General features: G+C 44.9%; 1 protein-coding gene across 3 annotated transcripts in view; it reads left to right on the top strand.

Annotated features, from left to right (window-relative positions):
* LOC124001287 (catenin alpha-2) overlaps window positions 1-23,404 on the top strand; it is a 724,530-nt gene that overhangs the window by 684,238 nt on the left and 16,888 nt on the right. For all 3 annotated transcript variants that reach the window (XM_046307950.1, XM_046307952.1, XM_046307951.1), the window contains exons 15-16: window positions 19,761-19,942; window positions 23,185-23,290. In XM_046307950.1, coding sequence (XP_046163906.1) covers window positions 19,761-19,942; window positions 23,185-23,290 — 288 coding nt within the window. The remainder of the gene's footprint in view (window positions 1-19,760; window positions 19,943-23,184; window positions 23,291-23,404) is intronic.

Raw genomic sequence — 23,404 nt, 5'->3', positions numbered from 1 at the left:
AGGCACAACTCCAACACCATCGTTAAGTTTGCAGATGACACAAAGTTGGTAGTTCTGATCACCGACAGCGAACACACCCCCATTTACATCAACGGGGCTGCAGTGGAGCGGGTCGAGAGTTTCAAGTTCCTTTGTGTCCATACCACCAACACACAATCATGGTCCAAACACACCAAGAAAGCCGTTTAAGAGGGCCTTTTCCCCCTCAGGATACTGAAAAGATTTGTCGTAGGTCCTCAGATCCTCAAAAGGTTATACACCTGCACCATCGAGAGCATCCTGACCTGTTGCAACATCGCCTGGTATGGCACCTCCTCGGCACCGCCCGTTAAGACACTACAGAGTGCAGTGCGTACAGCCCAGTACATCCCTGTGCCCAAGCTTCCTGCCATCCGGGACCTATATACTAGTAGATGTCAGAGGAAAGCTCAAAAAAGACACACGGCAAGTTGTATCAGAGTGCCAAGTCTAGGTCCAAAAGGCTCCTTAGCAGCTCTTACCCCCAAGCCATAAGACTGCTGAACAATTAATCAAATGGCCACCCGGACTAATTGCATTGACCCCCCCCACCTTTGTTTTTACACAGCTGCTAATCGCTGCTTATTATCTATGCATAGTCACTTTACCCCTACCTTTATGTACAAATGACCTAACCTGTACCCCTGCACATTGTCTCGGTACAGGTTCCCCCTGTATGTAGCCTCATTATTGTTATTTTATTGTGATACTTTATTAAATGATTATACATTTTTTACTTTAGTTTACTTAGTAAATCTTTTCTTGACTCTATTTTCTTCAAGCTGCATTGTTGGTTAAGGGCTTATAAGTAAGCATTTCATTGTATTCGGTGCCTGTGACAAATTCAATTTGATTTGATGTGATTTGTTTACCTCTGCTTTGCGTTTGCCATGTAAGCTTCATATGCAGGTTGTTTTATTTCATTGATTAACATTTAAGTTCTGACCCTTGTCTCTCAGTGTTCATGACCAAGCCTATGTTTAGTGTTGGCACACTAGATTTAATGACACAGATAGTAACAGCCTTACATTTGGGAAGAAATTACAATAATACAGAATTTCTCATAATGATAATTGGAAAAGGTCAGATTTGTCGAAGCAATACGTAAGCTGCAGATGTTCTATCGCTCTAAAGTCAATACAATCCAAAAACTTGGGGCTCTATTCAATCGGTATCGCCGAAGCATTACAGATTGTGTGCTCGAAATTGAAAGGTAATTTCTGATTGAGCTGACATATGCAGCATTTACTGTGAATGCAGTGTCTGCTAACGCGGGAACATTTCCTATACATTTTAATCATGTTGTAATGCTGAATTTCCTCAATACAGATTGAATCAGGACCTAGATGTTATGTAATTGTTGCATACTGTAGCCACATTTACAGTTGAAGTCTGACGTTTACATGCACCTAAGCCAAGTACATTTCATCTCTGACATTTCATCCTTTTAAAGATTCCCTGTCTTAGGTCAGTTAGGATCACCACTTTATTTTAAGAATGTGAAATGTCAGAATAATAGGTGAGAGAATGATTTATTTCAGCTTTTATTTCTTTCATCACATTCCCAGTGAGTCAGAAGTTTACATACACCCAATTAGTTTTGGTAGCATTGCCTTTAAATTGTTTAACTTGGGTCAAACGTTTTGGGTGGCCTTCCACAAGCTTCCCACAATAAGTTGGGTGAATTTTGGGCCATTCCTCCTGACAGAGCTGGTGTAACTGAGTCAGGTTTTCTAGGCCTCCTTGCTCGCACATTCTTTTTCAGTTCTACCCACACATTTTCTATAGGATTGAGGTCAGGGCTTTGTGATGGCCACTCCAATACCTTGACTTTGTTATCCTTAAGCCATTTTGCCACAACTTTGGAAGTATGTTTGGGGTCATTGTCCATTTGGAAGACCCATTTGTGACCAAGCTTTAACTTCCTGACTGATGTCTTGAGATGTTGCTTCAATATATCCACCAAAATTTCCTTCCTCACGAAGCCATATATTTTGTGAAGTGCACCAGTCCCTCCTGCAGCAGTGCACCCACACAACATGATGCTGCCACCCCTGTGCTTCACGGTTGGGATGGTCTTCTTTGGCTTGCAAGTGTTCCCCTTTTTCCTTCAAACATAACGATGGTCATTATGTCCAAACAGTTCTATTTTTGTTTCATCAGACCAGAGGACATTTCTCCAAAAAGTATGATCTTTGTCACCATGTGCAGTTGCAAAACTTAATCTGGCTTTTTTATGGCGGTTTTGGAGCAGTGGTTTCTTCCTTGCTGTGCGGCCTTTCAGCTTATGTCGATATAGGACTCGTTTTACTGTGGATATAGATACGTTTGTACCGGTTTCCTCCAGCATCTTCACAAGGTCCTTTGCTGTTGTTCTGGGATTGAATTGCACTTTTCGCACTAAAGTACGTTAATCTCTAGGAGACAGAACGCGTCTCCTTCCTGAGCGGTATGATGGCTGCGTGGTCCCATGGTGTTTATACCTGCGTACTATTGTTTGTATAGATGAACGTGGTACCTTCAGTCATTTGGAAATTGCTCCCAAGGATGAACCAGACTTGTGGAGGTCAACAAAGCTCTTGGCTGATTTCTTTTGATTTTCCCATGACGTCAAGCAAAGAGGCACTGAGTTTGAAGGTAGGCCTTGAAATACATCCACAGGTACACCTCCAATTGACTCAAATTATGTCAATTAGCCTATCAGAAGCTTCTAAAGCCATGACATAATTTTCTGGAATTTTCCAAGCTGTTTAAAGGCACAGTCAACTTAGTGTATGTAAACTTCTGACCCACTGAAATTGTGATACAGTGAGTTATAAGTGAAATAATCTGTCTGTAAACAATTGTTGGAAAAATTACTTGTGTCATGCACCAGGTAGTCTTAACCGACTTGCCAAAGCCATAGTTTGTTAACAAGAAATTGGTTGGTTGATAAACGAGTTTTAATGATTCCAACCTAAGTGTAGGTAAACTTCCGATTTCAACAGTATCATGTAGATTCAATCTACAAATAGAATAGCTGTATGTAGAACTAAATCCGGTAATGACCTAAATGTTTGGATGTTCAATTGTAGAAGCAGAACATATAGATGCAGAACAATGTAAAAGTTGATGTGGGCTACTTGATTATGGCTGTAAGTGAGTGCGCGTAAATGTTGAATGATCAGTAAAATTCATAATGAGGGGCAATGTTTTAGAGCTACAAGAAGATACATTGAAAGGTATGGTCATGTGGTCGTGAAAGTGGGAGAGTGCTAGTGTTGAAATCTCCCAAAAACTCTATGCAAATATGTTTCTAGCTCCAAAACGTAAGATTTAAGTATTGAATTCAGATGTATAGAGGAGTGATGAGTAAACTCAATGAATCATTTAACAGGTTACGCAGATCCAATACTATTGCAATACACCTCGGTGTACGGGTTGACGCTTCAACAAACGCCTTGAAAATAAATGTCAAGATACATGTCTTAGAGGCTTCCAATTCACACACAATCGTTGGGCCCAAAACTGGTCATACATTAGATCGGTCGACATGGGAAGATTCCTCAGTCGTCACTGCAACCGGTAATTATAGAGCTCACCGTTGAAAACTAAACTCAGCAACAACAAAGAAATGTCCCTTTTTCAGTACCCTGTCTTTCAAAGATAATTCGTAGATCTTCATTTTCAACACTGTTTCCAATGCTTGCTCCATGAACCATAAACAATTAATTAACATGCACCTGCGGAACGGTCGCTAAGACATTAACAGCTTACAGACGGTAGGCAATTAAGGTCACAATTAGGAAAACACTAAAGAGGCCTTTCTGCTGACTTTGAAAAACACCAAAAGAAAGATGCCCAGGGTCCCTGCTCATCTGCGTGAACTTCCCTTAGGCATGCTGCAAGGAGGCATGAGGACTGCAGATGTGGCCAGGGCAATAAATTGCAATGTCCGTACTGTGAGACACCTAAGACAGCGCTACAGGGAGACAGGACAGACAGCTGATCATCCTCACATTGGCAGACCACATGTAACAACACCTGCACAGGATCGGTACTTCTGAACATCACACCTGCGGGACAGGTACAGGATGGCAACAACAACTGCCGAGTTACACCAGGAACGCACAATCCCTTCATCAGTGCTCAGACTGTCCGCAATAGGCTGAGAGAGGCTGGAATGAGGGCTTGTAGGCCTGTTAGGCAGGTCCTCACCAGACATCACCGGCAACAACATCACCTATGGGCACAAATTCACAGACGCTGGACCAGACAGGACTGGCAAAAAGTGCTCCTCACTGACGTGTCATGGTTTTGTCTCACCAGGGGTGATGGTCGGATTCACATTTATTGTCGAAGGAATGAGCGTTACACCGAGGCCTGTACTCTGGAGCGGGATCGATTTGGAGGTGAAGGGTCTGTCATGGTCTGGGGCAGTGTGTCACAGCATCATTGGACTGAGCTTGTTGTCATTGCAGGCAATTTCAATGCTGTGCGTTACAGGGAAGACACATCTTCCTCTCTCATGTAGGCTCACCCTGACATGACCCTCCAACATGACAATGCCACCAGCCATACTGCTCGTTCTGTGCGTGATTTCCTACAAGACAGGAATGTCAGTGTTCTGCCATGGCCAGCAAAGAGGCCGGATCTCAATCCCATTGAGCACGTCTGGGACCTGTTGGATTGGAAGGTGAGGGCTAGGGCCATTCCTCTCAGAAGTGTCCGGGAACTTGCAGGTGCCTTGGTGCAAGAGTGGGGTAACATCTTACAGCAAATCTGGTGCAGTCCATGAGGAGGAGATGCACTTCAATACTTAATGCAGCTGGTGGCCACACCAGATACTGACTGTTACTTTCGATTTTGACAACCCCCTTTGTTCAGGGGCACATGATTCCATCTCTGTTAGTCATATGTGTCACGACTTCCGCCGAGGTTGGCTCTCCTGCCCGTTCAGGCGGTGCTCGGCGGTCATCGTCACCGTCCTACTAGCCACTACCGATCCCTTTTCGTGTATCTGTTGGTTTTGTCTGATTGTTTTCACCTGTGTGTTGTTTAGTTAATTAGTGCCTGTATATAATGTAGGTTGTCCCGCCCTTGTTTTGTGCGGGATTGTTTATTTTGTAATTCGTTTCGTCTGTCGGTGTTTTTGTGTTTATTATTCTCCGGTTAGTCTGTTATCCTGTTTTGGATAATTTCGCCCTGTTTGTATTTGGGTTGACCGTGTTTATTTTGTTCACCGGAGAATAAACTTATTATCGCTATTTGCTCTCTGCGCCTGATTCCACCCACCTTGATTAGACGTGACAATATGTGTGTGGAACTTGTTCAGTTTATGTCTTTGTTGAATCTTGTTATGTTCATACAAATATTTACACATGTTAAATTTGCTGAAAATAAACGCAGTTGACAGTGAGAGGACGTTTCTTTTTTTGCTGAGTTTACTAATGTTGAACATCATGTTTAACAAAGAGCTAACATGGTATTTTAAAATACATGGTTTGATCTGGTCAACTCGGGTTTCACAATGTCTTGGTCAGCGACGTCACTGGTCTGGAATTAGCAGCTCGAGGAATTTCTATCAGCTTATCCGCTGTCGTTTTCAGTGTGGTTTCGGATTTCTGTAAGGAGTGAGGATTTCAACACAGTACATACATTCTGCTGATTCACACAGTGCATGCATATACTGTAATTTATAAAATATACTGAATAAATATATTGGGGAAATATTGGATTATAATAATTGAGAAAAGATCTAGGTTTTCAAAATGTATGTCAAGTATTTTATTGAATTAATGAGCACCGGAGAGAGGATGTGAGGAATTCACACACCTCACATAGGCTTTATTCTTACCAGGAGATAGTGTGCAGCTAACGACATTTTAACCAGATTATTTGCTACAGGGAAGGACTACCTGAACTTGTCCAATAAGAACACTTGTTTTTGTTTTCTGTTGCAAAACATTTTGCTACGGTGTGCATTAATGAATAGACCCCATGCTCCTCACTATCATGGCAGTGTCCTCCTGCTCCGCTGGCACCCTATATAATTAGTGATCAGTGAATAATAGATGTGGCGGGTGAGGGAATGTTAATGTCTGACCCCTGACTGTGGGTGTCCGTGGCGGCGGGGTGCTGAGGCGTCGCTCACGGTCAGGATGCGGCCGTCTCTCTCTCTCGGTGTATGCACTAATCTGTCAGGATTGATTCCACTTGGAGTTTAATACAGGACTTCTTCCCACCTGCCCTCTGGTTGGCTGCTCAGTCTCACATTAAATGTGATATTTAATAGAGCGTGTCTGTATTCAGTGTCTATAAAGAGTGCTACAGGAGAAAGCTTCCGCTGTGGATTTTCCCTCTTGACTTGTGATGTTGGTTCCTGTCGGGTTTAATTACAGACCAACACTACCGTGTGTTTACGTTTTACCTACCGCCATTCTCACCCACCCATGTTGTTGTTTATGAGGATCGGCGTCATGTTGTATGGTGTGCGTTTTGAAACAGAGCAGCTGAACAAAATCTAGCTGCACTCAAGGTTTAGTTTGTTTTGTTTATGTGTTTGCATTGGTTTAAACAGAGAGGACGATGTGAAGCGAGAGGGATAACTCTGCCCAAAATCTGTCTCCTCCAGTGGTTGGCGTTTTTTCCTACTCGCCACACGATTCGTTTTTGTATGGAGGTAAATGAGTTTGCTCAACAAAGATATAAAAGCTCATTTGCTACATGAGTTTATTTAATCGGATATACGTTTTGTAATGCTTAGGTTGCCACGAGTGTACTGATATAAGTAGGACACGTGACATCCCGGTATCTTTGAGAAAAAAATACTTTATTTCAGAGTTGTGCTATCCGGGATCCTTGCGACATACCCTACCTTAACCATAACCGGTACTTTAACCATTTTAAATGTCAACTTCAATTGGTTAGGTATGTCCCAAGGATCCCGGATAGCAGGGACCGTTGTGGTTGTTCACACAGGTATCTGCCCTCTCATTAGCTAGAATGGTCTCACCTGACTTTTCGCACTTTTGTTTTAGCCCTGACCAAGCATATCTGAGGCATCTAATTGGTTGACACATTGAATCATGTGTGCTTCCTCTGGAATAGATCAAATACAGCCTTATACTCAGCTGGCCCCTCCCTGGATTTTGTGTTAAATACTCTACAACAAAGCTTTCTTAGTGTCCAACAAGCTTTCTTTAACCTAGTTCTGTACACCTCCAAAACAAAGGTTATGTGGTTTGGTAAGAAGAATGCCCTTCTCCCCACAGGTGTGATTACTACCTCTGAGGGTTTAGAGATTGATGTAGTCACCTCATACAAGTACTTGGGAGTATGGCTAGATGGTACACTGTCCTTCTCTCAGCACATATCAAAGCTGCAGGCTAAAGTTAAATCTAGACTTGGTTTCCTCTATCGTAATCGCTCCTCTTTCGCCCCAGCTGCAAAACTAACCCTGATTCAGATGACGATCCAACCCATGCTAGATTACGGAGACATAATTTATAGATCGGCAGGTAAGGGTGCTATCGGGCGGCTAGATGTTCTTTACCATTCGGCCATCAGCTTTCCCTGGTAGTCTAATGGTTAGGATTCGGCGCTCTCACCGCAGTGGCCCGGGTTCGTTTTCCGGTTAGGGAATGAATACATTTTTGGGGGAGGCAGGTAGCCTAGTGGTTAGAGCGTTGAGCCAGTAACCGAAAGGTTGCTAGATCGAATCCCGAGCTGACAAGGTAAAAACCTGTTGTTCTGACACTGATCAAGGCACTACTGTTCCTAGACCATCGTTGTAAATATGTGTTCTTGAAACTTCTTAGGGATTCAATTTTCGCCTAAAATGACATGCCCAAATCGAACTGCCTGTAGCTCAGGCCCTGAAGCAAGGACATAGGTACCATTTGAAAGGAAACACTTATAAGTCTGTGGAAATGTGAATTGAATGTAGGAGAATATAACACAATAGATCTGGTAGAAGAAAATACACCATCTTTGAAATTGCAACAGAAAGGTCCCACATCTAGCCATCACTCTGGTTGTAGTTGAGTCCACAAATGGCAGCAGTGTATGTGCAGCTATTGGCTGTCATAAAAGTCGCTGGAAATTGCTAAATGATGTCATTACCTAATTTGCATAATTGGCCATGTGCATGTCATTGTGATGGATGCTGTAGGAGAGAGGAATAACGTCGTGGGAGAGACACATTTTGTAAAAAAACACCATAAATATGTTTAGAACAAATTTACTTTCTGTCAATTCTTTTTTTTTTCATGTCACAACTTCAACCCTCCTCCCGAGCTTGGGACCACTAAAAGTGACCCAAAAGAGACACTCTGGGGGAGTGTAAAGTTTTTTGTTTAGTTTTCTTAATTTGGTTTGGTTTTTAACCTTATGGTCCACTTAGGAGCCTACAACAACACAGTAAAACATTAATATTTTTAACCATACATTTTTTAAAACATTTTTTTGTTTACAATCTACATTATCAATCTAAATGGACCTAAAAGAGACAATAGAAAAAACTGTCATTGGCAATGTGAGAATGATGGTAACTAGTCTGGCTATAATTCAGGTTAATTGTTTGTTTTTTCCAGATCCCCTCCCCCCCCCACACACACACACACACACACACACACACACACACACACACACACACACACACACACACACACACACACACACACACACACACACACACACACACACACACACACACACACACACACACACACACACACACACACACACACACACACACACACACACACACACACACACACACACACACACACACACACACACACACACACACACACACACACACACACACACACACAGGCTGTGCTGGCTCACAGACAGAGTGGGTCATCGTCATTTTGGTCAAGGCTCTCTATGGCAGGTTCAGCAACTGAGGGAGCTGACTTAACTGAGAAGCAGCTGATGTGCCAAAAAGCTGCAAAACATTATCAGGCAGCTGGTGCTCATAGCAAGCCTCACCAGACAGCTTCAGTCCATATCGAATGTACAGGAGGGAGTTAAGGGTCTGCAAGGACATCCGATTTCTAAGTTTGCTTTTTACCACACTCATCTGGCTGAATACTCTCTCGACTTCAGCATTGGACTGTGGCAAGGACAACACAGACTTGAAACGGGTTGATATCACCCGCATCCCTGAACTTCCAAATCTCACTCCAGAAGCCCAGTGTGTTTTTTGTCTCATTCCATTTACTAAGATGGATGGCACGCCATTGCTTGACAATCTTGTCCATCTCTTCAGGGGAGAAGCCAAGGAGCGTGGCTATTTTCTCTATTTCTCCAGGGCTCTTATTGTTTCCTCCACATTGAAAACTGACATGTACTGCAATGCTTCGATGTTGTCCGGCAGTCTCACCCTCAACTCATTCGTGAGGGAGACGTTGAAGGCTACACACCGTTTTCGGACGTTGTTTTCATCTTCAGGCACAAGGTGGAGCTCAGCTGCCTTTAACTCAAAAAGGTAACCAAGGTACGGTTTGGGACTGATGTATCCATCTATTGGCCCTTTGAGTACATCAACATTTTCCAGTGGATTCAACACCCTGCTGCTCACAGACTTGATCAAGCTAACCAAGCTGTCAAGTAGCTTAAGAGGATCTACTTGCTCTCCCTCAAAAGCCTTGATGGCCAACTGTACCTGACCCAGCACTGACTTCAAAAAAGTCATGTACAATATGTTTTGAGGATCACTGTACATGGAGTATAAAACCTAGCCATGTAGCAGTGTTCTCTGGACTTGGTGACTGCGAAATGCAGCGTGGCACACACCTTGGTTATCTGTAAAGGTTTCTCCCCACAGTTGATGGTCTCATATATGGCCTTGTAGGCCTCTCTGCGCTTTGGAGACACTGAAAACCAGTTATAAGTCTCTCGTACCAAGTACTCCACACTACGGGGGATGGTGTCATTGGAAGCATGACTTACAGCAAGCTGCAGACCAGATATTTGATGCCATAGTCCTCCTTCAGCACTTTATGGACCCCATTGTTAATCCCCGTCATAACAGAGGCATTGTCAGTCCCTATCCCCAGGAGTTTCTCTTTCCCGAGGAAAGCCACAACAGCACGGGCTATATATTTGGCATCTCCTCCGTCCAACTCAACAAGCCCCAGAAATATTGATACAATTGTCTGTTTGGTGTCGCTAAAGTACCTTATCACAGCCCTCAGGTACTTAGAAACGCTTACATCTGTGGACTCATCGAGGAGGAGGCTGAAACACTGGTCACCCACATCTGCGACCAACTTTTTCAGAAAGTATGGTGCTAGAACACCATTAATCATTTCTGTGCATTTTGAAGTGGATAGCAACAGTGGAGTCTGAGAAAGCAGCTCTACATGCTTCTACAATGTAATCACTCAATGTGATTCCCACTCCTTTCTGTAATTTTGAGTGAACAGTTTAGACTGAGACATGATGAGCTAGCCAGCTAGATGTTTAGCTTATGTCACAGAGAGGCACACACACAGTGGACAAGGTGAGTAAGTGACTGAGGCTGTGTGAGTCAAATGCAGTGATTTATTTTTGTGCAGTGATTTATTTTAGACAAAGAACATTTTACATATTCATCCCGCCCTGTAGACCAGGGCGGGATCAGCCAGCGGCGGCTTCCCGCATGCGCGATTCATTTGCAGTCTGGATGCGGAGGGGTGAACGCCTCCTGCTCTGACTGCAGCTGGGAGGGACTGCTGCGTGAGGACTGGGCCGACTGAGTGCTTTGGGATGGGATGGGATGGGATGGGGGCCCCCGGGCAGCACCCGCTGCTCGTTGAGAAGAGTAAGAAGGATACGTGCTTTCACGTCAGAGTCTCCAACAGTCTCCAATAACATCAGAGGAAGTCGCTAGATTTATCGCTAGTTGATTTTTGAAAATGTGTCGCTAGAGGGTTCTGAATGCTCGCTAAGTTGGCAACACTGGACGAGACGCCTTTATTTAACCAGGTAGGCCAGTTGAGAACAAGTTCTCATTTACAACTGTGACCTGGTCAAGATAGGGCAAAGCAGTGTGACAAAAACAACAACAACACAGAGTTACACATGGGATAAACAAAAGTACAGTCAATTGATAAAGGAGGTAAGGCAATAAATAGGCCATAGTAGCGAAGTAATTACAATTCAGCAAATGAACACTGGAGTGATAGATGTGCAGATGATGATAACTGACTTGCCTCGTTAAATAAAGGTTAAATAATTATTTTAAATATTGTTTTATTAAATCAGATTTCCCACCAATGCTCCTTATAGGACACATCACTACACTCTATGCTCCTCTGTAAACTGGTCATCTCTGTAGACCCGTCACAAGACCCACTGGTTGATGCTGATTTATAAAACCCTCTTTGGCCTCACTCCCCCCTATCTGAGATACCAACTGCAGCCCTCATCCTCCACATACAACACCCGTTCTGACAGTCACATTCTGTTAAAGGTCCCCAAAGCACACACATCCCTGGGTCGCTCCTCTTTTCAATTCGCTGCAGCCGGCGACTGGAACGAGCTGCAACAAACACTCAAACAGGACAGTTTGATTTCAATCTCTTCATTCAAAGACTCAATCACGGACACTCTTACTGACAGTTGTGGCTGCTTTGTGTGATGTATTGCTGTCTCTACCTTCTTGCCCTTTGTGCTGTTGTCGGTGCCCAATAATGTTTGTACCATGTTTTGTGCTGCTACCATGTTGTGCTGCTACCATGTTGTTGTCATGTTGTGTTGCTACCATGCTGTGTTGTCGTGTGTTGTTGCCTTACTATGTTGTTGTCTTAGGCCTCTCTTTATGTGGTGTTGTCTCTCTTGTCGTGATGTGTGTTTTGTCCTATATTTATATTTGATTTATTTTTTGCTTTTGAATCCCTTCCCCCGCAGGAGGCCTTTTGCCTTTTGGTAGTCTGTCATTGTAAATAAGAATTTGTTCTTAATTGAATTGCCTAGTTAAATAAAGGTTAAATACAAATACAATAAATACATAGAACGGCTGCGGGTCCCCGAGGAGAGGTTTGAGAACCACTGCTTTAAACCACTACTCAAACGCCAGCCTGAGGCAAGGAAAACATGGGCACTTGCCCAATTCTTTTCTCCTCGACTCCTTGCCTCATGTCCTCTCCCCTTGCCTCCTCTAATCCCATTGGAGGCGAGGGTCCGAGGTGAAGGTCCTTGGATCCTCTCCACCGATGCGGTTTAAGAACCTTGTGAGGAGAGAGAGGACGCAAGGCATCAAGAAAACACTCATTGAGAAAGAGCCCTGGTCCAGCTTGCTCTGAGAAACTGAAACCAGCAAGGCTCCAGTGGTGAAATGGTTCCACTTGGGCAGCACTGACAAAAGTATCATATCTGGCTCCGAGACTGTAGAGAGGGAGTGATCAGTAGGGTGACATCTGGTGCTGTGTGTGATTGAGAGAGCAGTGTCTGATGGCACCTAAAACAGTTTGGCCTCTCTCACGTTCTCTTTCCTTCCGTTCTGAGGTACTTTATGAGAGGAAGACGAGTCATTGGTGGTTGTTATTCTCTTCCTCACACCTCCATGGGTGAAAGGTGATACACGGTCATGCTGAGCTCATCCTGCCGGTCACCCCCACACACCAGCTTTGCTGTGAAAGAAATGTGGGATGGGATGTAGACAGACAAAACGGACGGAGGAGAGAGGGGAGAGGAGAGAAAAAGAGGCAGAGTGGCTGGGGGGGGAGAGTTATTTCTTAATGAGACCACTGATGCTTATAAAGACAGTCTACGTATTATGGCGAGAGTTTTTAGGCTGTGCATGCAAAACCTTGCTTCCGGGGTCCCAACCTCACATCTCCTCCAATGAGCTTTGAGAGGGAGCTGAGAAATCGAGGGAAGGATGGAGTAGGAAATCATTAAGCATAGAGTTTACTGTACACTATAAACATTGAAATCTAAGCAAACCTAAATATCTTATATTGAGTGATAATTCACCTAAATGTTTTCTTTTTTTCTTACCAAGCTAAATTATCTAACGTCAGTGGCATATTTTTTGGTTAAAATAAGCAAGACTAAGCATTAAGCATATAAGTCACTTATCTTATTTCAAGATTATTTTCAATATATTTTGTCTTAAGGTAAAATATCAAAATATCTTGAAATTGTCACGCCCTGACCGTAGATTGCTTTGTTTGTTTCTATTTTTAGTTTGGTCAGGGTGTGATGTAGGTGGGTATTCTATGTTGTAGGTCTAGGTTTTCTGTTTCTAAGTGTTTGGCCTGGTATGGTTCCCAATCAGAGGCGGCTGTCTATCGTTATCTCTGATTGAGAGCCATACTTAGGTAGCCTGTTTTCCCATTTTGAGTTGTGGGTGATTATTTTCCGTTTAAGTGTTTTGCACCATACGGGACTGTTTGGGTTTTCATTTATTCTCTTGTTCTTTTGTATTCATTCTTGATTAAATGGTATTATGGATACGTACCACGCTGCATTTTGGTCCTCCTCTCTTTCCACCAACGAAAACCGTTACAGAAATATGATAAATTACTTGTATTAAGCCTTAGTTTTGCTTATTTTAACCTAACAATCTGCCTTTTTTAGGTTCAAATAAGCACAATTATCGGCCAATAATGTTAGATAATTTAGCTTGGTAAGAACAAAAACACATTTTAAGTGAATTATTACTCAATATATAGATATTTAGGCTTGCTTAGATTTTCACGTTTTGCAGTATAGGAAGAGCGAGGTTAAGAACAATATCAACCATGCAATGGATGCCTCATCTTTCCTTTCCTTCTCCGTTTTGGATCAATATTACAAACCTAATAGAGCCCGACTTACTCTTCTCCCCTGCACTCACCTCAGAATGTTGAACAAATACATTATTCATTGACTGGTATAAGAAGTAAAGTAATTAGACATTTTGTTATGCAGGTGAAGGAGGACCCAAACGCGACTTAACAGAAACAGAGTTTATTAATGCTCAAAACCGAATAACTGAAATCCTCTAGATAGTAGAGGGGAAAACAACTGGAGAAGCGGCCACAGACTGCAGGTCGCTTCGGGTAGGCGCAGGCCGTAGTCAACTGAGACACCTGCTCACACGCAGCGTCAGAAGAAGGCACAAAACACGACAGGACAGGGTGATACACAATCACGGCAAAAAACACGACAGGACAGGGCGAAACGCAATTACAGCATGGAATACAAAACAAGGAACCGACGGAACAGGAACGGATCACAAAGGAATAAATAGGGAGTCTAATCAGGGGAAAGGATCGGGAACAGGTGTGGAAAGACTAAATGATGATTAGGGGAATAGGAACAGCTGGGAGCAGGAACGGAACGACAGAGAGAAGAGAGAGCGAGAGAGTGAGAGAGGGAGGGGAGAGAGAAGGATAGAACCAAACAAGACCAGCAGAGGGAAACGAATAGCATGGGGAGCACAGGGACAAGACATGACAATGAATGACAAACATGACAGTACCCCCCCACTCACCGAGCGCCTCCTGGCGCACTCGAGGAGGAATCCTGGCGGCAACGGAGGAAATCATCGATGAGCGAACGGTCCAGCACGTCCCGAGACGGAACCCAACTCCTCTCCTCAGGACCGTAACCCTCCCAATCCACTAGGTATTGGTGACCCCGTCCCCGAGAACGCATGTCCATAATTTTATGTACCTTGTAAATAGGTGCGCTCTCGACAAGGACGGGAGGGGGAGGGAAGACGAACGGGGTGCGAAGAAAGGGCTTAACACAGGAGACATGGAAGACAGGATGGACGCGACGAAGATGTCGCGGAAGAAGCAGTCGCACAGCGACAGGATTGACGACCTGGGAGACACGGAACGGACCAATGAACCGCGGAGTCAACTTACGAGAAGCTGTCGTAAGAGGAAGGTTGCGAGTGGAAAGCCACACTCTCTGGCCGCAACAATACCTTGGACTCTTAATCCTGCGTTTATTGGCGGCTCTCACCGTCTGTGCCCTGTAACGGCAAAGTGCAGACCTCACCCTCCTCCAGGTGCGCTCACAACGTTGGACAAACGCTTGAGCGGAGGAACGCTGGACTCGGCAAGCTGGGATGAGAACAGAGGAGGCTGGTAACCCAGACTACTCTGAAACGGAGATAACCCGGTAGCAGACGAAGGAAGCGAATTGTGAGCGTATTCTGCCCAGGGGAGCTGTTCTGCCCAAGACGCAGGGTTCCTGAAAGAAAGGCTGCGTAGTATGCGACCAATCGTCTGATTGGCCCTCTGCTTGACCGTTAGACTGGGGATGAAACCCGGAAGAGAGACTGACGGACGCACCAATCAAACGACAGAACTCCCTCCAAAACTGTGACGTGAATTGCGGACCTCTGTCTGAAACGGCGTCTAACGGGAGGCCATGAATTCTGAATACATTCTCAATAATGATTTGTGCCGTCTCCTTAGCGGAAGGAAGTTTAGCGAGGGGAATGAAATGTGCCGCCTTAGAGAACCTATCGACAACCGTCAGAATCACAGTCTTCCCCGCAGACAAAGGCAGACCGGTAATGAAGTCTAAGGCAATGTGAGACCATGGTCGAGAAGGAATGGGGAGCGGTCTGAGACGACCGGCAGGAGGAGAGTTACCCGACTTAGTCTGCGCGCAGTCCGAACAGGCAGCCACGAAACGGCGCGTGTCACGCTCCTGAGTCGGCCACCAAAAGCGCTGGCGAATAGACGCAAGAGTGCCTCGAACACCGGGATGACCCGCTAACTTGGCAGAGTGAGCCCACTGAAGAACAGCCAGACGAGTGGAAACAGGAACGAAAAGGAGGTTACTAGGACAAGCGCGCGGCGACGCAGTGTGCGTGAGTGCTTGCTTAACCTGTCTTTCAATTCCCCAGACTGTTAACCCGACAACACGCCCATAAGGAAGAATCCCCTCGGGATCAGTAGAAGCCACAGAAGAACTAAACAGACGGGATAAGGCATCAGGCTTGGTGTTCTTGCTACCCGGACGGTAAGAAATCACAAACTCGAAACGAGCGAAAAACAACGCCCAACGAGCTTGACGGGCATTAAGTCGTTTGGCAGAACGGATGTACTCAAGGTTCTTATGGTCTGTCCAAACGACAAAAGGAACGGTCGCCCCCTCCAACCACTGTCGCCATTCGCCTAGGGCTAAGCGGATGGCGAGCAGTTCACGGTTACCCACATCATAGTTGCGCTCAGATGGCGACAGGCGATGAGAAAAATAAGCGCAAGGATGAACCTTATCGTCAGACTGGGAGCGCTGGGATAGAATGGCTCCCACGCCTACCTCTGAAGCGTCAACCTCGACAATGAATTGTCTAGTGACGTCAGGAGTAACGAGGATAGGAGCGGACGTAAAACGTTCTTTTAGAAGATCAAAAGCTCCCTGGGCGGAACCGGACCACTTAAAACACGTCTTGACAGAAGTAAGAGCTGTGAGAGGGCAGCAACTTGACCGAAATTACGAATGAAACGCCGATAGAAATTAGCGAAACCTAAGAAGCGCTGCAACTCGACACGTGACCTTGGAACGGGCCAATCACTGACAGCTTGGACCTTAGCGGAATCCATCTGAATGCCTTCAGCGGAAATAACGGAACCGAGAAAAGTAACGGAGGAGACATGAAAAGAGCACTTCTCAGCCTTAACGTAGAGACAATTCTCTAAAAGGCGCTGTAGAACACGTCGAACGTGCTGAACATGAATCTCGAGTGACGGAGAAAAAATCAGGATATCGTCAAGATAGACAAAAACAAAAATGTTCAGCATGTCTCTCAGAACATCATTAACTAATGCCTGAAAAACAGCTGGCGCATTGGCGAGACCGAACGGCAGAACCCGGTACTCAAAATGCCCTAACGGAGTATTAAACGCCGTTTTCCACTCGTCCCCCTCTCTGATGCGCACGAGATGGTAAGCGTTACGAAGGTCCAACTTAGTAAAGCACCTGGCTCCCTGCAGAATCTCGAAGGCTGATGACATAAGGGGAAGCGGATAACGATTCTTAACCGTTATGTCATTCAGCCCTCGATAATCCACGCAGGGCGCAGAGTACCGTCCTTCTTCTTAACAAAAAAGAACCCCGCCCCGGCCGGAGAGGAAGAAGGCACTATGGTACCGGCGTCAAGAGACACAGACAAATAATCCTCGAGAGCCTTACGTTCGGGAGCCGACAGAGAGTATAGTCTACCTCGAGGAGGAGTGGTCCCCGGAAGGAGATCAATACTACAATCATACGACCGGTGAGGAGGAAGGGAGTTGGCTCGGGACCGACTGAAGACCGTGCGCAGATCATGATATTCCTCCGGCACTCCTGTCAAATCGCCAGGTTCCTCCTGAGAAGTAGGGACAGAAGAAATGGGAGGGATGGCAGACATTAAACACTTCACATGACAAGAAACGTTCCAGGATAGGATAGAATTACTAGACCAATTAATAGAAGGATTATGACATACAAGCCAGGGGTGACCCAAAACAACAGGTGTAAACGGTGAACGGAAAATCAAAAAAGACATAGTCTCACTGTGGTTACCAGATACTGTGAGAGTTAAAGGTAGTGTCTCAAATTTGATACTGGGAAGATGACTACCATCTAAGGCAAACATGGGCGTAGGCCTGTCTAACGGTCTGAAAGGAATGTTATGTTTCCGAGCCCATGCTTCGTCCATGAAACAACCCTCAGCCCCAGAGTCAATCAAAGCACTGCATGTAGCACCCGAACCGGTCCAGCGTAGATGGACCGACATAGTAGTACAAGATCTAGATGAAGGGACCTGAGTAGTAGCGCTCACCAGTAGCCCTCCGCTTACTGATGGGCTCTGGCCTCTTACTGGACATGAAATAACAAAATGTCCAGCAACTCCGCAATAGAGGCACAGGCGGTTGGTGATCCTCTGTTCCCTCTCCTTATTCGAGATGCGAATCCCTCCCAGCTGCATGGGCTCAGTCTCAAAGCCAGAGGGAGATGGTTGCGATGCGGAGCAGGGAAACACCGTTGATGCGAGCTCTCTTCCACGAGCCCGGTGACGAAGATCTACCCGTCGTTCTATGCGGATGGCGAGAGCAATCAAGGAGTCCACATCTGAAGGAACCTCCCGGGAGAGAATCTCATCCTTAACCACTGCGTGGAGTCCCTCCAGAAAACGAGCGAGCAGCGCCGGCTCGTTCCACTCACTAGAGGCAGCAAGAGTGCGAAACTCAATGGAATAATCCGTTATGGACCGTTCACCTTGGCATAAGGAAGCCAGGGCCCTAGAAGCCTCCTCACCAAAAACTGAACGGTCAAAAACCCGAATCATCTCCTCTTTAAAGTTCTGGAATCTGTTAGAGCAATCAGCCCTTGCCTCCCAGATAGCTGTGCCCCATTCTCGAGCCCGGCCAGTAAGGAGTGAAATGACGAAAGCAACCCGAGCTCTCTCTCTAGAGTATGTGTGGGGTTGGAGAGAGAACACAATCTCACACTGCGTGAGAAAGGAGCGGCACTCAGTGGGCTGCCCGGAGTAGCAAGGTGGGTTATTAACCCTGGGTTCAGGAGGCTCGGCAGGCCAGGGAGTAACAGGTGGCACGAGACGTAGACTCTGGAACTGTCCAGAGAGGTCGGAAACCTGAGCGGCCAGGTTCTCCACGGCATGGCGAGCAGCAGACAATTCCTGCTCGTGTCTGCCGAGCATGGCTCCTTGGATCTCGACGACAGTGTAACGAGCGTCTGAAGTCGCTGGGTCCATTCTTTGGTCGGTTCCTTCTGTTATGCAGGTGAAGGAGGACCCAAACGCGACTTAACAGAAACAGAGTTTATTAATGCTCAAAACCGAATAACTGAAATCCTCTAGATAGTAGAGGGGAAAACAACTGGAGAAGCGGCCACAGACTGCAGGTCGCTTCGGGTAGGCGCAGGCCGTAGTCAACTGAGACACCTGCTCACACGCAGCGTCAGAAGAAGGCACAAAACACGACAGGACAGGGTGATACACAATCACGGCAAAAAACACGACAGGACAGGGCGAAACGCAATTACAGCATGGAATACAAAACAAGGAACCGACGGAACAGGAACGGATCACAAAGGAATAAATAGGGAGTCTAATCAGGGGAAAGGATCGGGAACAGGTGTGGAAAGACTAAATGATGATTAGGGGAATAGGAACAGCTGGGAGCAGGAACGGAACGACAGAGAGAAGAGAGAGCGAGAGAGTGAGAGAGGGAGGGGGAGAGAGAAGGATAGAACCAAACAAGACCAGCAGAGGGAAACGAATAGCATGGGGAGCACAGGGACAAGACATGACAATGAATGACAAACATGACACATTTATCTCACAAATAATATCGGACCCTCTACTGTGCTGGTGACCTTGCTTAGAAATGTATGCCATTTCAGACTTGCCTCGATTGGCTATGGCAAAAGAGCAAAATGTATTCTCATAGCAAAATGAGCAGAGGAATGGATTTTTCTCTTCACGAGTATAAGATGTCAATGGGTTTTGGGAGCGCTGGTTGATTAATCGCCAAGGTTATAACTTAGGAAGTCTTTCAGAAGGGCAAAGTCAAACGCTTATATCTATTCTCGTTGAGTATACTAAGGAATATATCCTCAAAGTGGCAGCCCGCTAAATATTTTAAGATCAATTGATGCTTAATCTTCAGTGTTTGTTGTATCAAAGTTAGCCTTTTCACTGCCCGTGTTAAATTGTGTGATTATTCCTTCTCTCTCTCTCCACTCCTTCTCTTCCTCCTCTTTTTGACTCCCCTCCTCTACCTCCTCCTACACCTTCCTCCTCCTACCCCTCTCAGGCCATCATGGCCCAGCTGCCTCAGGAGGAGAAGGCGAAGATCGCCGAGCAGGTGGAGAGCTTCCGGCAGGAGAAGTGCAAGCTGGATGCCGAAGTGGCCAAGTGGGACGACAATGGCAACGACATCATCGTCCTTGCCAAGCAGATGTGCATGATCATGATGGAGATGACGGACTTCACCAGGTGCAGTTACAATGTGGCTAAAGATAACCTAGTTGAAGTGACTGGTATTCCTTATGAATGTCAATGTAATAGTAATAATAATAATAATGTAGAATTACTAGAATGGGTGTCACCATTCAAGTCAACAGGTTTGTTATGGGTGGACCAGTGGCCATTTGCAAATGATGCATAACAATACCATGTCAGCTATATTTGAGTGTGCCCGTAAATCATTCATTAAGTCTTGCAATGGAAACCGTTTACCATTGAAGTACCAAACGGAAGCAAACAGAACGAAACCCGGGAGGGACCTACATGAATTCAATAGAAACTCTAGTTCGTTGAAAAACATTTTCCGTTTGGAGTAAACAGTTTCTGTTGCTAAAAGGTTTTGCAACAGACTCGGGAAAATGAATACCTGGGGTAAAACAAGATGGCAGCCTGGCAACAGTAAATTAATGTTTGGTTTGGCTCAATAGAATTGGTTTATTATGTAGGATAGGATAGGATGAACTTTAATGTCCGAAGGGGAAAATTGTCCTAAACACACAGTACTGCTGTATACAAAAATACACACATGTACATTAGACATAATACATACATTGCACGTTGCCCTTATCATCATACACTTCTCATATAGCCACATACATAATACTTTGCATATTCCCTTATTCTGTCAGTGGCATACAGCTCAGCTTTGCATATTGCCGTTTAGGTATTTGATGGACATGGGAATGAAGGTGTGCTTATAACTGTACCTGTAGGAGCCCAATAGTGTCTGCCTGAGGGGAGGAGCTGATACCAGAGTGAAGTACATGGGAGGGATCTGAAATGTATTTTCTGCACTTGTCTGATAAACGGTCTGTTCAGAAATAGTCTGTAGGGAGGGATGTTGCCTCACACCCATGACCTTCATTGGCGGTTTGTATCAGACGGGCAATTTGAGATTCGAGTTGAACTGATAAATTGCCAAACCAGACTGTAGTTATATGTACATTATCCTAAAACAAAATATAAATGCAACATGCAACAATTTCTAAGATTTTACTGAGTTACAGTTCATATAATGAAATCTGTCCATTGAAATAAATTAATTAGGCCCTAATCTATGGATTTCACATGACTGGTAATAAAGATACTGTATGCATCTGTTGGTCACAGATACCTTATGTAAAAAAAAAAGGTAGGAGGCGTGGATCAGGAAACCAGTCCCTATCTGGTGAGCCCACCATTCACCTCATGCAGCGTGACACGTCTCCTTCGCACAGTCGTTCAGGCTGTCGTGGAATGTTGTTCTCTTCAATGGTGATGCGAAGTGTGAAATGTCTGTTAAGTATGCAGGCCATGGAAGAACTGGAACATTTTCAGCATTCAGGATTTGTGTGCAGATCCTTGCGACATGGGGCCGTGCATGGGGCCGTGCTGGAACATGAGGTGATGGCGGCTGATGAATGACACGACAATGGGCCTCAAGATGTCATCGTGGTATCTCTGTGCATTCAAATTGCCATCGATAAAATTGTGTTCGTTGTCCGTAGTTTATACCTTCCCATACCATAATCCCACCGCCACCATGGGGCACTCTGTTCACAAAGTTGACATCAGCAAACCGCTTGCTGACACGACGCCATACACATTGTCTGCAGTTGTGAGGCCAGTTGGATATACTGCCAAATTCTCTAAAATTACATTTCTCTAAAACTACATTGGAGTTGGCTTATGGTAGAGAAATGAACATTCAATCTCAGGCAACAGCTTTGGTGGGCATTCCTGCAATCAGCATGCCAATTGCACGCGCCCTCAAAACTTGAGACATCTGTGCCATTGTGTTGTGTGACAAAACTGAACATTTAGTGTGGCCTTTTATTGTCACCAAAACAAGGTGCACCAGTGTAATGATCATGCTGTTTAATCAGCTTCTTGATATGCCACACCTGTGTCAGTTGGATGGATTATCTTGGCAAATGAGAAATGCTCACTGACAAGGATGTAAACAAACAAAATTTTTACAGAAATACGCTTTTTGTGAGTACAGAACATTTCCGGGGTCTTTTATTTCAGTTCATGGAAAATGGAACCAACAACTTTCATGTTGTGTTTATATTTTTGCTCAGTTTAGTATTTTATATGTTTCTTACCTTCACAAGTCTCCTTTGTTGTGTTAATGGTTTGCCATGTTCTGTTGTTCCCAGTTCCTAGCCATGCTCATTTGTCCTTTGTGCATTCATTTGAATTGAAGTATTTCTAGTTATGAGTGTGACTAGTATCGGTATGGGTAGGATCAGCAACCACACACAGGCAACTCACTTCGCTACAGGCTGTTCGGGGCTTTTTGTCACAGCCCAAATCAAATCAAACCCACATGATTCAACAAATAACGAGCCTTTGATTGGATGAATCAAGTGCTTTAGTGGCTAGGCTTGGAACAAATTGAAATTCAGGTCCTGCTATTGGTCAGGATAACAGGTGTGGGCTGGGATTAGGCTGTGTAGACCAGCAGCAGCTACCTGCCATTACACATTGTTTTTCTGTAGATTAACAGAGATCCAACAGTATTTTATTCCCATTGAGTTAGACAGAATAGAATGAAGTCAAACCAGGATGATTGTGATCCTGTGTACTGTTTACAGTGAGGATGTTCTTTGGAAGGCAACAGCTTGCCTCCGAGCCCCCACCATCTGTATATCATGTCATAGCCCTGTGCTGAACCTAATGTTCCTATTCCAAGGTATGGCACTATGATTCAGTGGACAGAATATGCAAGCTCTGCAGAGCTCAAAAAGGGAAAGATTTGCTTTCCAAATGGCACTCTATTCCCCATATAACGCACTACGTTTGACCAAACCACTATGGGGGAATAGGGTGCTATTTGGGATGCATCCATGCAATGTCATAATGGTTAACTCTTATGGATGTGGTGTGGTGGTGATGATTGCACTGACTTTAGTCAAGTGACTCTTGTGGCGACATTTGTGGAATTGGCAAATATAATGTTGCCATGCAACTTTGATTACCAAATGGCACGTTTTGGGTATTTTTGGAGCGTTGTTATCTTTTTTTTCCGTTTTAGGAAGCTTACTACTGCCGTTTTTATCTGATGCGTTATTTATTTGTGGCAGTGTGTCTTGTGAATATAAAATTGACCTTTTTATCCTGTTAATTTCAAGTATTTCAGAGAGTGTTGGCTGTCTGCATTTGGTAAATAGACGTTGAACTTTAAACATACTAGAACTTAAGTCCTGTTTCCCTGTGTTCCATGCCAGAGGCAAAGGGCCCCTGAAGAACTCCTCTGATGTCATCAACGCCGCCAAGAAGATTGCAGAGGCAGGCTCCAGGATGGACAAACTGGCCCGCGCCGTCGCCGACCAGGTAACACTTACCCCAGTTGTGTATGTGTGTCTGTGGTCAGGATAGATCCCCTTTTCCACTATATTGCTTATCGGCGATCGTTTCCCAAACCTCTCCTAAGCACACCTTCAGTTG

The sequence above is a fragment of the Oncorhynchus gorbuscha genome, linkage group LG17, assembly GCF_021184085.1.
Source record: "Oncorhynchus gorbuscha isolate QuinsamMale2020 ecotype Even-year linkage group LG17, OgorEven_v1.0, whole genome shotgun sequence".
NCBI classification, from domain to species: domain Eukaryota; kingdom Metazoa; phylum Chordata; class Actinopteri; order Salmoniformes; family Salmonidae; genus Oncorhynchus; species Oncorhynchus gorbuscha.
Note: the sequence above shows the minus strand (reverse complement) of the source record. Positions and strands in the feature narration are given on the sequence as shown.